Source organism: Balaenoptera musculus, chromosome 17, assembly GCF_009873245.2.
Source record: "Balaenoptera musculus isolate JJ_BM4_2016_0621 chromosome 17, mBalMus1.pri.v3, whole genome shotgun sequence".
NCBI classification, from domain to species: domain Eukaryota; kingdom Metazoa; phylum Chordata; class Mammalia; order Artiodactyla; family Balaenopteridae; genus Balaenoptera; species Balaenoptera musculus.
The window spans coordinates 76,106,967-76,121,239 of NC_045801.1; the positions used below are offsets into that span (position 1 = coordinate 76,106,967).

General features: G+C 48.4%; 1 protein-coding gene across 1 annotated transcript; it reads left to right on the forward strand.

Moving 5' to 3' along the window:
- Positions 1–2,871: 2,871 nt before the first annotated feature.
- LOC118883679 (epidermal retinol dehydrogenase 2-like) lies at positions 2,872–13,998 on the forward strand. Its single transcript, XM_036830739.1, has 6 exons — positions 2,872–2,994; positions 5,702–6,048; positions 9,011–9,142; positions 11,391–11,490; positions 13,501–13,645; positions 13,965–13,998. The coding sequence occupies exons 2-6, from the start codon at positions 5,716–5,718 to the stop codon at positions 13,981–13,983; spliced, it is 729 nt and encodes a 242-aa protein (XP_036686634.1). The 5' UTR covers positions 2,872–2,994; positions 5,702–5,715; the 3' UTR covers positions 13,984–13,998.
- The last annotated feature ends 275 nt before the right edge of the window (positions 13,999–14,273 follow it).

Sequence of the window (14,273 nt, forward strand, 5' to 3'; positions counted from 1 at the left end):
TGCACATGCTTGTCTGCCATCTTGAATGGAAATGTCTGTGTATATATGTTCTGAGAAACACTTTTTATTATGAAATAAAAATATGCACATAATCAAAAATTTGGAAAATACAAAAAGACACAAAGAAAAAATAAAAATCAACCAAAATTCCACTATTCAATAATAAAAAATATCAAGATGTTGGCGAATTCACTACCAGCATTTCTAATGCATATAAATACAGTTTTCATAGAAATGTTGGATCGTATCATATATTTAGTCTTATACTATGCTTTTTAAACTCATATTACGTGAAGAGTATTTTTCTATATCCTTGAAAACATGATTTTATAAAAAAATGACTGTAGAGTACTCCATCTGCACATATTTCTTAGAAATTAATGATCAGTTTCTTTTTAATAATATATGTATTTCCAGAAAGAGTAATACATTTCCATGAATCAATACAATCAGAATTCTCCTTTCCAACCCCGACTCCCAGTAGCCAGTTTCCATCCTGGAATCAACAAATGATATCTGATTATTTTGTAAAGATAAATCCCATATGTGGAACTGGGTGAGAGGTTACATACCTTTCTAGTTTCTGATACCTACTTGCTCTCCAGATTTGTATAACTTATACCACCTCCATATGAAGACGTTCTCTCTCTCTCTCTCTTTTTTTTAATATTTGTCAATTTGGAAGGCAAGGAATGATTTAATATGCATTTCTCTAAGAATAAAGTTAGAGCATTTTCTTTCATATGTTCATTAGCCCGTTCTACTGTACATCTGCCATCATAAACTATCTGTCCCTAGCCTTTGCCACAAAGGACCCTTTAAAAGTAGTTTCTTAGTTTTCAGGATTATGGTCATCCACTAAGCATTCCCACACCAAGTCAGACTGAGGCCTTTTCCAAAGGCGGGGCCTCTAGTTCCCTGAACTGTATCATCAGTGGAGCCCCACTGCTTTACATTCGTTTTGTTTCAATGAGCTTTCTAATACTGCTGGAGACTTCTTTCTTGAGGTCTGCTGTGAACTTCTGACCAGAAAGAAGAGGGACAGCCTAGGATTTTTCTCAGAGAAACCATGAAGATGACATAAGGCTGCCGTTTTCCGACGTCCCCCGATCTGAGCTCTTGCAGGTGGGCTGTTTGACCTGGAGTCCATCACCCAACTTCTCTGTGCCTTAGTCCACTCTCACTCCCTGCTGAGTGCCCCCTGCACCTCGACCCATTCTGTCCCCAAGCGGGGAAGTCTCTTCGCAGCTACCTCTCCTCATCCAGGCTGCAGGTGCCCCTCTTCCATGCACCCGGGGCACCTCCCTGCATGTCTATATCATCTGCAGGTGTGCACTTCCTGACTGTGTCTCACCCCCCCCCCAAAAGACTCTGCGGTTCCCCCAGCCATGCAGAGGCCCGCCCACGGCACATGTCCTCGGGTGATGTTCGCTGACTTGAAACCAATGAACACACCTGCCCCATTCTCCAGGCTTATACAGCCTACCTGGCTCTTCTCACAGCCAAATAAAGAACAAATGTGCAGTTCCTCACATACCCAGGTCTGTCCCAGATATAGGTTGGCTATCCAGCTCTCCTCTGCGTGTTCAGCACTCCTGGGCGTCCAACTCAACCCTGGCTGAACTCCAAAGGCAATCTTGTCCCGACTCCCAGTTTTTCCTTCAGCACCCGGTAACTTGGTGTTTCTTCTCCTCACGCCACCCATCAAACTCCACCCTCAGTCATTTCAGTGGTGACTCATATGAAATGATTAGCTAAGATTCTTAACTGATTTTTTAATCTTTTGTTCCCCTGACAGATGTAGCATTGCTGTGTCTTCTGGATCCTTGAACTCAGTCACTTCAGTCATTTCCGTGGTGACTCATATTAAATGATTAGCTAAGGTTCTTAACTGATTTTTATCTTTTTTTTTTTTTTCTTTTTTCCCCTGACAGATGTAGCATTGCTATGTCTTCTGGATCTTTGCACACAGAGAAGACGTTCAATAAACACCGGTTGGATCAGAAGCAGTGCTGACTTTCTTTTTCCCAGCCCCATCTCGTTAGAACAAAGTTCTTCCGCTTCTCCTCGGCCCCCAGCTAGCTCCGCCCCCACCCGCCTCCCCCGGGCTCTCCCAGGCCCACACGCCAAAGTCCGGGCCAGCGAAGCTGTAGACCTTGATCCGGGCCAGCGAAGCTGTCGACCTTGATCCGGGCCAGCGAAGCTGTCGACCTTGATCCCAAGCGGAGGAGTCACACGCTGACCCGAACTGGTATCTGTGCCCCGCACTGCAGGCTGCAGAGGCTGGACCTGGCCCCCTCCCGCAGGGACCCCGCATCTGCCGCCCCCCGTTCTCTTCTACGGGGGTCCCAACCTCCGGCTGTGCTTTAAAAACACCTGGGGAGCTTTTTATTTTATGTGGCAGTAGAGCCGTTTACCTGTTGGTGATAGTTTCAGGTGCACAGCAAAGCGACCCGGCCATACATATACATGTATGCGCTCTCCCCCAAACTCCCCTCCCATCCAGGCTGCCACATAACATTGAGCAGTGTTCCCTGTGCTCTACAGCAGGTCTTTGTTGGGTATCCATTTCAAATATAGCTGTGTGTACATGCCAATCCCCAACTTGGGGAGCTTTTTAATCGCTCGTACCAGGGCCCCCTGCCAACCCGGCAATTCTGACTTAATAATCACGGGTGAAGCTTGGGCATCGCAGTTTTTAAACACCCCCTGGTGCTTCTCCTGCTCGGAATCCAGGTGCGCGAGGGGTCCCCGCGACACAATCTCCAGCTCCTGCATCCGGCCGCCTGGGAAAAAAAAAGAGCGCGCGCCCACACGGCGGGCGGGGCCCCCGGGCGCCCCACCCCCGCGCGGGCGCGGCCGTCCCGCCCTTGGACGTGGTCTCCGGCGGCGCGGGGATAAATCCGGAGCCTCGCGAGGCTGAGAGCCAGTGACGCGGGACCCGCGGCGCAGCAGACCCGACTTCTCGGCCGCAGCGAGGGCAGCGCGTTCCGGGTGAGTAGCCGAGGCCCGCGGGCTGCGTTAAGGTCAAGGGGGGGCGGCGCCTCGAGACGGCGCAGCCCGGGAGCCTGGGCGGCGGGGACGAGCGCGGGCCCCCGAGGAGTGAGCTGGTGGCCTCCCGCCCCATCCCGGAGCAGCGCGGGGCTGATCCCTGGTCCCCTCGTCTTCTCCGGGGCATTCTGACCAGGTGCCCTGCTGCCCGCTGCTCTGTGCATCTGCCTGTCCCTCCCCAGCCATCCCCCCGCATTCACCCCATTCCGCCCCCCGGTACCAGGGCCGACTTGCGGCCGCGCCCTGGCCGGGGAAGCGGAAGTCACCTGTTTAGGCTGCACCACGTTAACTCAGCTTTTGGACCAAGGGGGCAAGCCATGGGATGGAGACACCAAAGAAGTCTTCAGCCTGATGATTAAATTTAATGCACCTGCTCCCTGACTTCCTAAACTTTATACTAAAACAGAACCAGACGTTTACCTGGGTTCGTATGCATGCTATAACCCTCTTTCTTTGGTATAGCTGAGGATCCGAAGTTCATATGCTAGCAGAAACACCAATCACAGCCTTAGCTATTATTTACTTTGCTGTCACGTGCCTGGCACTGTTTTGGCAAGGCTTCCACGTTATGGGGAGCGGGGGGTGGAGGGGTGCGTAACCTGGCGGGGGCTGAGATCCAGCCCAGCGCGACTCCTCTTGCCCCGACCCCACGCCACGCCCTCCTCTACCTCTTGGAGAGGGCTGCCCGCAGCAATGGGGACTTTTTTGTTTTTCCCCAATCTGCTCAGAAGTTTCCTACGGGGTAGTAGTGACCATACTACCCTCCTTTCCTTAATACCTGTATTAACCTCATTTAGCTTGCACACCTTCCCTATTTCGTAAATGTTGGCATGTACCCGTAGAATCCCCCTATTTAGATGAGGAAATTGAGGCAGAAGAGATGCAACAGTTTTTAGCAAGGATGCTGAGAAGTCAGTGGCAGATCCAGAATTCCAACCCAAACTTTAATCTCTAGACCTCACTACCTGTGCAGGTACCCAGCAGACACCCTAAACCCCAAATGAGGGAGACCGCAGGATGCTAGGCTCTGGAGAACCTAGGAAGAATCTGCCAGGACAGGGATTAAGAAGGGGCTTGTTTTAGGGCTTGCATCATGCCGGCACTGAGACAGCAGAACACCAAAGTCTAGAACCCGGTAACTTCCATGTCAGCCAGCACAGTGGTGAGGCTTCCGGCCACCCTTGTGGTGCTGGAGACACTGAGGAGAGAGGTGCCTCACCAGGGCAGAGACTATGGGAGGCTGCCCACCCCTTCAGCCCCAGGGACCAGCATCATACCTGGCCGGGGTAGGTGCTCAGTAAACATGATAATGAACTCACCTGGCCTGCACGAACTAGCACAGGGAGCCTGGCTAAGCCACACACGTATTCATCTGGTCCTCAGTCCCATCTGTAGAATGAGCCAAGAAACAACAATTCAGGTCACAATTTCCTAAGGGTCTGACCATGCTTCAAGGCGTCCTGTAGATGAATCTGTGAGAATTGGTCTGTCCTCAGCCAAGCTGCAAAGTAAGTGAAGAACCGCTTCACCTCACTAATGATGTCCCTCTTCTGTCCTCATCCCCGCCTCTCAAGTGACCACTCCATTCAGGAAAGCCTTCCACCCACAGCACAGTTTGCCCCTTCTCTCCTCATCCCGGAGGAAATAAGACCTTCCCTTCTTTCTCAGCTGGTTGTTAGTGAAGCATCTTACACACTCATTCTCACTAAAGTGTGAGTAACTGATAGGACGGAAGCACTGAGCCTTGTATGTGTTTGTCAAGGGGAGGCCTTTTTTTCATTCAGCAGACCTACTGAGTGCCTTCCCGTGGGTCTGAGAAACAAGGTAACATTGGAAAGCACTTACTGCTGGCCAGCACTGTGCTCACACGCACCGCAGACATTCTCATCCCATCTGCAAAACCACCCGAGGCCACAGGACCAGTAGAGGTGCGGAGACCGAGGCCCGAAGGGCCTTCGTGGGCCGCCCCAGGTTCCACAGCTTGGCAGGGGCAGGGCCTACCCATCTCCCACCAATATCCTACAATCACAGGGCCGAGTGCGAAGTGATCTGGGCCTCAGAGCATGGGGAAGGGGTACCGTGTGGTGGCAGCAAGTCCAGGCGAAAGGTTTCGAACGTGTGGTTACTCCCCTCCAGGTACATTATACAAATAGGGTTTTACATTTTCCTCTTGAATCTCAGATTTTAAAGAACAACGGTGCAAATACGAAAACAGAAACCTAAACGGAGGTAAAAATAAAACCAGAAGGGAGCAGTTACATCATAAACACCACATGGTCAAGACTTTGACTGTGAATAATCAGGACCTGTGATTATTATGAAGAAAGGTTAACTACGAGAAATAGTGAACTTCTCCTTTGGGTTAAATCTGGGCACATGCACAGTTCCTGGTTACTGAACCTTTCTGTCACGTATAATGCTTAGCAGGCACGTGCATAGCAATGACCTTGCTGCTGTGAAGGTAAGTTGGCCGAGATGGTCCCTGTGGGTTCCCTCCCCTTTCTAAGTTCAGAGTCTGCTACCAGGAGAGATGTTTACATCACACTTCTTGGTTTCTTTCACTATTGCAGAAAGTATGAGCTCCATGGAGTAAGCAAGCTCAGAGGGATTGGATACCGAGGTCCTTATATGAGTCTCTCTTGCTTTATAGGTGTCAGCCAGAACATGGCGCCCAACCTGAACTCAGTCAAGAACTTGTTCGTTTTCTTAGGAAAATCAGTGTTTGCCCTTCTGGAGGTTATGGTTTTTACCTTCATCCCAAGGCCACAGAAGAGTGTTGCTGGTGAAATCGTACTTATAACAGGCTCTGGGAGTGGACTTGGAAGGCTCTTAGCCCTCAAATTTGCCCGCCTTGGCTCGGTGCTTGTTCTCTGGGATGTCAGCAAGGAGGGGAATGAGGAGACCAGCAAGATGGCTTGGGAAGCTGGAGCCACAAAGGTTTATACCTATACCTGTGATTGCAGCCGGAAGGAGGAAGTGTATAGAGTGGCCGATCAGGTAAACCTGGGGTGCTTGCTGTTTCCTATGGGTAGTGAGAACGCTACGTAAATTCTTTGACATCCATCAGTTTCTTTGTCTGTTTGCCTTCCTCAGTGCTGATGTGCCTCTCTCCCACATCCCTTTACTTTAAAAAATATTGGAGAGTGGGAATTAGGATTTTTGAGTTCTCACTGCGTGCAATACACCATGCTTAGCACCCTGTATGAGTTGTATCACAATCCTGTAAAGTCAGGCCTCTTATTATCTCCACATCACAAATAAGAAAATGGAAACTTAGGGCAGGTGAGTCGCTTACCTGAGAAACACAGGTAATAAGTAGCAGAGCTACAGCTGGGACTTGAGTCTTTTAACTCTGAAGAACGCCCTCTAACCAGCGCGTGTGCTCGCTGTGCTGGCCCCCGTTACCGTGCGAGAGATGGGCCGTAGCACCCTTCTTTGAGGGTAAAGAAACTGAGAAACAGGGCTATTAAATAACCTGTTTGGGGTCACCGAGCTAGCACAGGACCAAGCCAGGATGTGAACCCATATCTAGCCTCATTGTAAGTCCAGCTCTTCCCTCTCCCCCAACAGAGCTTTCCATTAACGTGCATTTCTCTTAAGTGGTCATATGAAAATCAGAATATTCATCCTAAAGACTCAACTGCAGCTGCTGCTTTGGCAATGACACAGATGCACTTAGAAAGAACGCTTTGAGGAAACCAGAGCTCCCATAGGCCAGCGGTAAGGGCGTTCTTAGCTCGTGGAGGCACGTACCTGTTTGGAGACTGCCTCTTTTCCCTGAGAAGGATTTCTCCGCCCGCTCACTGGCACGAGCGCTCCACACATCACTCTCTGCGGCTCTCAGAATTCCCCAGTTTAGCGAGAAGGAAGGAGGCAGACCGGCCTGTGGGAAGGTTCCTGCACAGCTTGTCGGCTCTAACCGGGATCCCCTTGCGGCTTCTCACCTCACTCCCTAGCGCAGGTCCCTGGCCAGTGAGTCTCTTTTAAGTTTGTCTTTTGTCTTTACATTTTATACGTCCGTGACCACCACCGTCACCAATCGCAGGCTGCCCAGCAGAGTCTGGGGATCCAGACCTAACAAACTGGCATGGACTTGTGCAGGGACCACCCTTCAAAGCACAGGGGTGTTTGCTGTGACCACCCTCACAAAGTAAGCTCTTTGCACTTGGAGCGCCAATCGCCCGGCACATTGACTTCCACTGGCTATGACTGACGTCTCCAGCCACTCTTAAGCAGTGATTGGTTCATATTTAAACACAAAAGACCTTAAGATATTGATACTATAAAGCAACCGTTTCCACTTCTTGTTCTTGATAGACGAGAGGTACCAGAGAATTTTTTTCCCATAAAAAGGTGTAAACAAGGGGCAAACTTTCAGAGCCAGAAACTTTCTCGATTGCATCCTAAATTTCTCCCAGGCTATGGATCTCTTTGGCTAGTGGATACCCAGCACGTCAGCCTCCGTGCTGGGACCCAGGCCTTCTGCATCAGCAGATGAGGAAGGTGGCAGCATCTGCCTGGCTTCAGTAGTACCGCCTCCCTGTGCCCAGCTGCACCATCCTCATAGGCAGGTTCACCCCCATACGTGCACACCCACACGTGTGCACACAACACACAGAGCTGGAGATGTAAGTGGTGCTGCAACCAGTGGTGCCCTCCGATTCCGGGGGGACGGGGCCCCTGCTGTGCGACACAGGTCACAGGAATGAAATTCAAAACACAAAGGCAGAGGGACAGCCGCAGCCCCTGCCGTCAAGCCTAGAAATTCCTGTTGCTCATTTCTGACAAAGGGCCTGGGTCACATGCTGAAGGTTTGCTCTAAGGGGAAGGCTCCAGCGGCGCTCCCAGAATTTTTATTCCTGAAGTTTGTTGACACCTACTCTGGCCAGTGTGACAGCAGCAGACGGGGGCCCCCTCTGATCCTCCTTTCACAGATCTTACACCTGAAAGTCTGTGTTGGGGAGAAGAGAACCAGCCAGCTGGTGAAAACAGGACGGACAGGTTCTGAGCTCAACGGTGTGTTTGAAACACGCATGTGAATATCGTACACCCTCTGTTCCCTGCCCGCCCCCATCGCTGTGCGGGCCGGGTCGTGATTTATATGGCATGGCTGTCATGCCTGATGTGCCATCGCATTAATTAAAATGGTGTGCTGCTTACACATCAGTTTAGCATAGGACCAAGTTACTAATCACTGAGTGAGTATAAGAGTAGCTCTACCTGTAGAAGGAAAGTAGCATTGCAGTGTTGGAACCATCATAGGACGGGAGGAAAATGAGTAGAGAGGCATCAGACTTAGATCTCTGATGCGCCGTAAACTCTGCAAAGGAGATGAACATACTTTGTTTTTAGAGCGCATTAACTCAGTCTGAGTTAACAAGGACAGGGAGCATATAAAACTATGGGGAAGTGAAGCTGGATGATGTAAGAAATTACAGGCATACCTCGTTTCATTGCACTTCAAAGGTACTGTGTTTTTTTTTTTTTTACCATTTGAAGGTTTTTAACAAATTGAAGGTTTGTGGCAGCCCTGCCTTGAGCAACAGTGTTGTCACCATTTTTCCACCATTTGCTCACTTCCTGTCTCGGGGTCACATTCTGGTAATTCTCACAGTATTTCACACTTTTTCATCATTATTATGTCTGTTCTGGTAATCTGCGATCAGTGATCTTTGTTACTACGATAATTCACTGAAGGCTCAGATGATGGTTAGTATTTTTAGCAAAAAAAAATTTTTAATTAAGGCAACTTGTCTCTTAGACATAATGCTATTGCACACTTAATAGACTACAGTGTAGTGTAAACATAACTTTTATATGCACTGGGAAACCGAAAAATTCGTGTGACTCCGCTTTATTGCGGTATTTGCTTTACTGCGGAGGTCTGGAACCGAAGCCAAAGTATCTCCGAGGTCTGCCTGTGCTGCACTGGTGGTGCTGTTTTCCTTATTCAATTCAGGTTAAGAAAGAAGTTGGAGACGTTTCAATCCTCATCAACAATGCCGGAATCGTAACAGGCAAAAAGTTCCTCGACTGCCCAGATGAGCTTATGGAAAAGTCTATCGATGTGAATTTCAAAGCACATTTATGGGTAATTATTTTTTCTTCTCATTATAAATATAAAGTTACTCTGTCATTTTAAAGTGCCTTCCTCTTGTTCTCTTACAGTAGTATTGGTCTCTAAATAAAGCACAGACTTCTTAATTCTAGCTTGAGCTGTCCTCTCCTGATCCAACTTAACCTACACCTCCCAGCGCCTCTGCTCAGAGAATCCTACAAAGACACAACTGTCCTCTCCTCCTGTCATAATCATGAACTGAAGGCCAGCCTGTGTCAGGTACTATCCCAGGCACCTCATGAAGAAGCCTTAAAACAGCCCAGTGAGACAAGGGACCATAGAAGTTAAAAGTGACCGTGCTTAGACATGACCAGGTGACCTTATCGTTTCCCTAAGAGAGTTCCTGGCTAGAACTCTCTTGAAGTGAAAGGAGGCGTGATTAACAAGCAAGCATCAATCAGGTCTGTTCAGGGCAAACCAAGACACATGGTCACCTTACTCGGTACCTAACCAGGGAAAGGAGAGTTCCCACCAGTCCCACCTGGTGACTCCGTGGCTTGAACATTGAGGCACAGCCCTGACTTCCAAGGCGATGTGCCCACATTCAAGCTGTGTCTTCCTGGCCTTTGCAAAGACCAGTCACAGCTTCCCCAGCAACACACGTGCCCTCGTTCTGCCCCCCGCCCCGGTCCTTGCTCACAGCCCGTCCCCCAGACCAGCTCTCTCCATCGGGGAGTGAGAGTTTGCTGGACATTTCCGAGACCCCCTCCATTCTCCCCACGCCAACCTCAGGGGCTCCTGCCCAGCTCTCCTGTGACAGCCTTCACATGCCATTTGGAGTTTGTAGGTTTTGTGTCCCCAGTTTCACCAAAAACGTAATGCTGCTGGTGGTAGTTTCAGCGTTCCGTATAGTTTTGGGGAGAAAGATGGAAAGATTCCGAGCTAAGGGGCTACCGAGTTCCTTCAGGAACGACTGCAAGTGATTGATGTTGTCTTGTTGCAAACGCCCCGCTCCTTCTCGAGACAGAAGTTAGAATGTACGGTCAGCATGAAGATGAGGGCGTCGTCTCCTAAGTGTCCGCTCCCGGGGCTTTGTGTTCCTTCCCCGCCGCTGTCCGCGTCTCCATCCTGGTCTCCTCTTTCTCTCTCCCCTGCTAGTTGCTCGTGAGCTTCTGGCGTTGCCCTGGCCCCTGTCATCCCCTCGAGTCCCCACCCTCTGTACACTCTTCCCAGGCGAGTTCGCAAACGCCCTTTGAGCGCCTGCCCGGAGCAGGCACGTGACTGCTGAGGGTCAGAGAGCTCATGGTGACCATGCTCCCAAGGGGCGTGTCCCACAGAGCAGTGACGCCCCTCGTCGTGGACCGTCGGAACTCAGGATGCCGTGGGTCACGCTGAGTTGTTGGCGCCTCTTTGACTTTCCGCTTCTCTCTCTCTCTGTCCTTCTCTCTGTTAGTTTCTCTCTGAAACTCATTGAGATGCAGACAAAGGTTGTTTGACTGTTACTAGAGATCCCTTTTCTCATATTTATTCATATTATTCCTATTTGAAAATATGAATATAAATTTATTTCATATAAATATGCAACTAGCCATATTTGATTCATTATTCCTTTGTTGCAGAATACATGTCCCAAAATTTATTTCTCTTTTACCTTTTTTTCCCAGGTCCCACAGGAAAGGTGAAGGTATTCTATATAATACATACTGAGACACAGTGTGTGTCTCCTCTGTCTAACAGATATTCTCCTTTCTGACATGGAATAAAAATAAGAAACCATTATTCAAAGAAGTATAGATGAGTTTAAAAATAAAGTGATATTTTTAAACTGAAGCCAGCAGCCGCATGTCCTGTGAACAATGTTCAGGAAAAAATCTGAAATTCAAATATAAGCCCAGGGAGGAAAAAAGGCACCATGAATCGAAATAATCATATCCTTGAGCGCTCTTATTGGTTTGTGGATTGTGGCTGCCACAACTAAGAGTTTCCTATACTGCTTCAATTATTGGCTTAATATTGTGTTTTTAAAAGTCAAATATGAGCAAAATATAAGTCTGAATAAGTTATTTTTAATAATATTGGAATTGCCGTCAGGAAAGCACTGGTACAGGTTAAACAAGTTAAGATGGTTATTTCCCAGATGTTTAAGTTTGAATATCCCAGTGCCTTCAGGTATTTTTTTGAGCTTAAACATTTTTTTTCAATCACAGTGATCATATAAACATCTGAAAAAAAATATAAAATGTGGCATAAAATGTTAAACGTTTTACCTTGATCTTCTTAGACTTATAAAGCCTTTCTACCTGCTATGATCGCTAATGACCATGGACATTTGGTCTGCATTTCAAGTTCAGCTGGATTAATTGGAGTAAATGGGCTGGCCGGTAAGAGAAATGTGATATTTCACAATTGCAAAGTTTCTTGTAACTTTAACTTGAGTAATAGCTCTGAATAATCAGCACTGACCTTATGCACTAATAATAAAGGATAATAGATGAAGAGGGATATTCAGTAAGGTAAGTGGTTGAGAACTTCATGGTCCAGCAAAATCACCCAGCAGTTTATACTTACACGAAGTTGAACTATGCACTTCGGAAGCACTAGGTCTTAGGCAATCCCTTGGGTTTAAAAAAAGAGAAAAGAAAGACCCTAGTGATAAATTTCTTACACAAGGGATCAGCTTAGTCACCGTCCCCCAGAACTCCTCCGGCACTGTTATCAGGATGATAAGGGGACCCTCATCCCTCCTAAGTTTCCATTAAGTGGTCTCCCCTAGCCGTGAGTTTAGAGAAAATGTCTTCACCCCAGGAAACCTAAAATTAACCTCTTTGCTTTTCCATTGGTTGGAGACTGGCAGGAACTTGTTGTGACTCCCATTTCCCTGGCAACTGACTTGACATTAGCAGTGGGGAGGGGACAAAGACGTACGCCAAGGTCTTCGGTGAAGGTGGCCCACTGGGGAGCTGGTTCTAGGAGGAGCGGAAGTCCTGTCCCTCCTGGAGGCTCACCCACCGGAACCCTAACTGCAGCACTCAGTAGCGGACGGCCCAGCTGGCCGACTGGGCCCCGCCTAGTGCTTTTGAGCTGAGCAGTGTGGTTCAAGGTTCACAACACTAGTCTCAGCAGATACGTCTCAGCTACATGGATAGGTTTCTGGAACCACGCATCACCCAAAATATTAGCAGTCTGTACACATCTCCCTGTGCCCTGGATTTCCCTTCCTCTGTCCTCCTTAGAATTCATCAGGTGTTATTATTACCTCTGTCTCGTACATCTGAGAAATCATGGGTCTTTGAAATAATACGAGTGTATTTACAACTCCTCTTAATCCTTTTCCTGGACACAACATCTCTGTCTTCAGACGGACGTCTCTCCCACCCGTGCTCCCCTTAGGAACAAGTGTAAGCCTTTTGAGTTCCCACAGGGTGAGAGGTGGCTCCCCTGTGTCAGAACCTCAGGTATGCTCCTTAGAATGCAGATTCCCTGGCCCTGGGCCGTACCCACACCTCCTCATCTCGGGGGTCGAGGAGCTCAGAGAGCTGCATTTCTACCAAACGACTCAGATGATCCCAGAGGCGGCTCAGGACCCCCCCCCCCACCCCGTCTTGGGCAGCCCACACCCGGCATGTGGGGCCTGGATCTTGCCAGCTGGGGGAGCTGCTTCCCACCAGAGCCAGGACGTGTGCATCACGTGAGGCAGAGGGAAGGATAAGTCCACCTAGACTCCTCTTCCGCCCACGTTTCCATTTAGCAAATTGAATATTCAGGTGTTTACTTGAAGTGAGTGTAACTGAGGACAGAGAGCTCAAAACTGATGCAAATACCAGTTTCCCCTCCCCCCTGCATTTGAAGATGCTTGAGCAGTTTAGGTGGAAGGGACAGAGTCCTTTGTTTCTCTTCCGGAAGTGGAAGAATTAGAGTTGGAAGAAAATTTGATCTGAGTATCATGGCCCACACTGATCTCCACTGCCTAGACTCCCACTTGACCCATTATCTTATTTCTCCTTTTGTGCGTCTTCCTGCCCCGATTGGGCTGCAGTTCTTTGGGACAGGGACAGGACGCACATCTTGAGCCCCATGTCACGGCCGGCAGAGTGTCTGACCATCACTAACACGGGAGTAAAGGCCAGCTGTGTGACCCGCCTCTCAGGAGGCTCCCCGCAGCCCTGCTTCTCCACGAATCCACGTGGTCATTGTATTCTGACCTTGAGGTGACCGTGGTCCTTCCCACTCACTCCTCGCCCCTTCCAGGTGGAGCAGACCAAGATCATACAGAATAAGAACTCTGAAATTGCTGTCCCGTTCTCTGTTGGTATTCGTGTCACGAGGAAACCTTAATGTAATGACATTTTAAAACTTTACGCTATGCATTAGCATCGTTTGTCTTTTTTCAGATTATTGTGCAACTAAATTTGCAGCCTTTGGATTTGCTGAATCGGTATTTATGGAAACATTTGCCAAGAAACAAAATGGGGTCAAAACCACTATTGTGTGCCCATTTTTTATCAACACTGGAATGTTTGACGGTTGTACTACTGGGTAAGCATGTCCTTTGATTTCAAAGAAACTATGTTTTGAAAAATGATTGGCCATCCATTTTATTGTGTTCTATCTGTTTTCTAAAGTTGTTTAAAAAGATCTTTCCAGCACGCAGCCTGATTCATAAATGGTTTCAGAATTTCTTTCCTCAAATGCGGTTGTGTTTAAGATACTGGGTTTAAAAGCAATGGGTTATCAAGGCTGTATCCAAGTTGCAGCCACCCTGCGGCCCAGACCTCCTCCCCCATCTCCTCGGCACTCCCATCGCACCCCCTTTCTGCCACCTGACTCCATCCTGCCTTCATCCCTGATTCCACAGAAGGACCAGAAATTGTTGAAGGGGCATAAATACCCAGTCTGCACTCATGAGATGACAGGCAGGTAGTTTTCTTTTCTTTCTTTTTTTGTTTTTGTTTTTGTTAAATATTTATTTATTTATGTATTTGGCTGCTCCAGGTCTTAGTTGTGGCATGCATGTAGGATCTAGTTCCCTGACCAGGGATCAAACCCGGGCCCCCTGCATTGGGAGCATGGAGTCTTAACCACTGGACTGCCAGGGAAGTCCCGGCAGTGATTTCTCAAAGACTTGCTTTACAGCATTTAGACCATTCATTTAATATGGTTTCAC

Bases quoted from the DNA above. Each gene is read 5' to 3' on its own strand.
- LOC118883679 (XM_036830739.1), top strand. From the start codon at position 5,716: ATGGCGCCCAACCTGAACTCAGTCAAGAACTTGTTCGTTTTCTTAGGA. The intron at 9,143-11,390 runs GTAATTATTTTT...TGATCTTCTTAG, and splicing joins ATTTCAAAGCACATTTATGG to ACTTATAAAGCCTTTCTACC. The intron at 11,491-13,500 runs GTAAGAGAAATG...GTCTTTTTTCAG, and splicing joins TGGAGTAAATGGGCTGGCCG to ATTATTGTGCAACTAAATTT.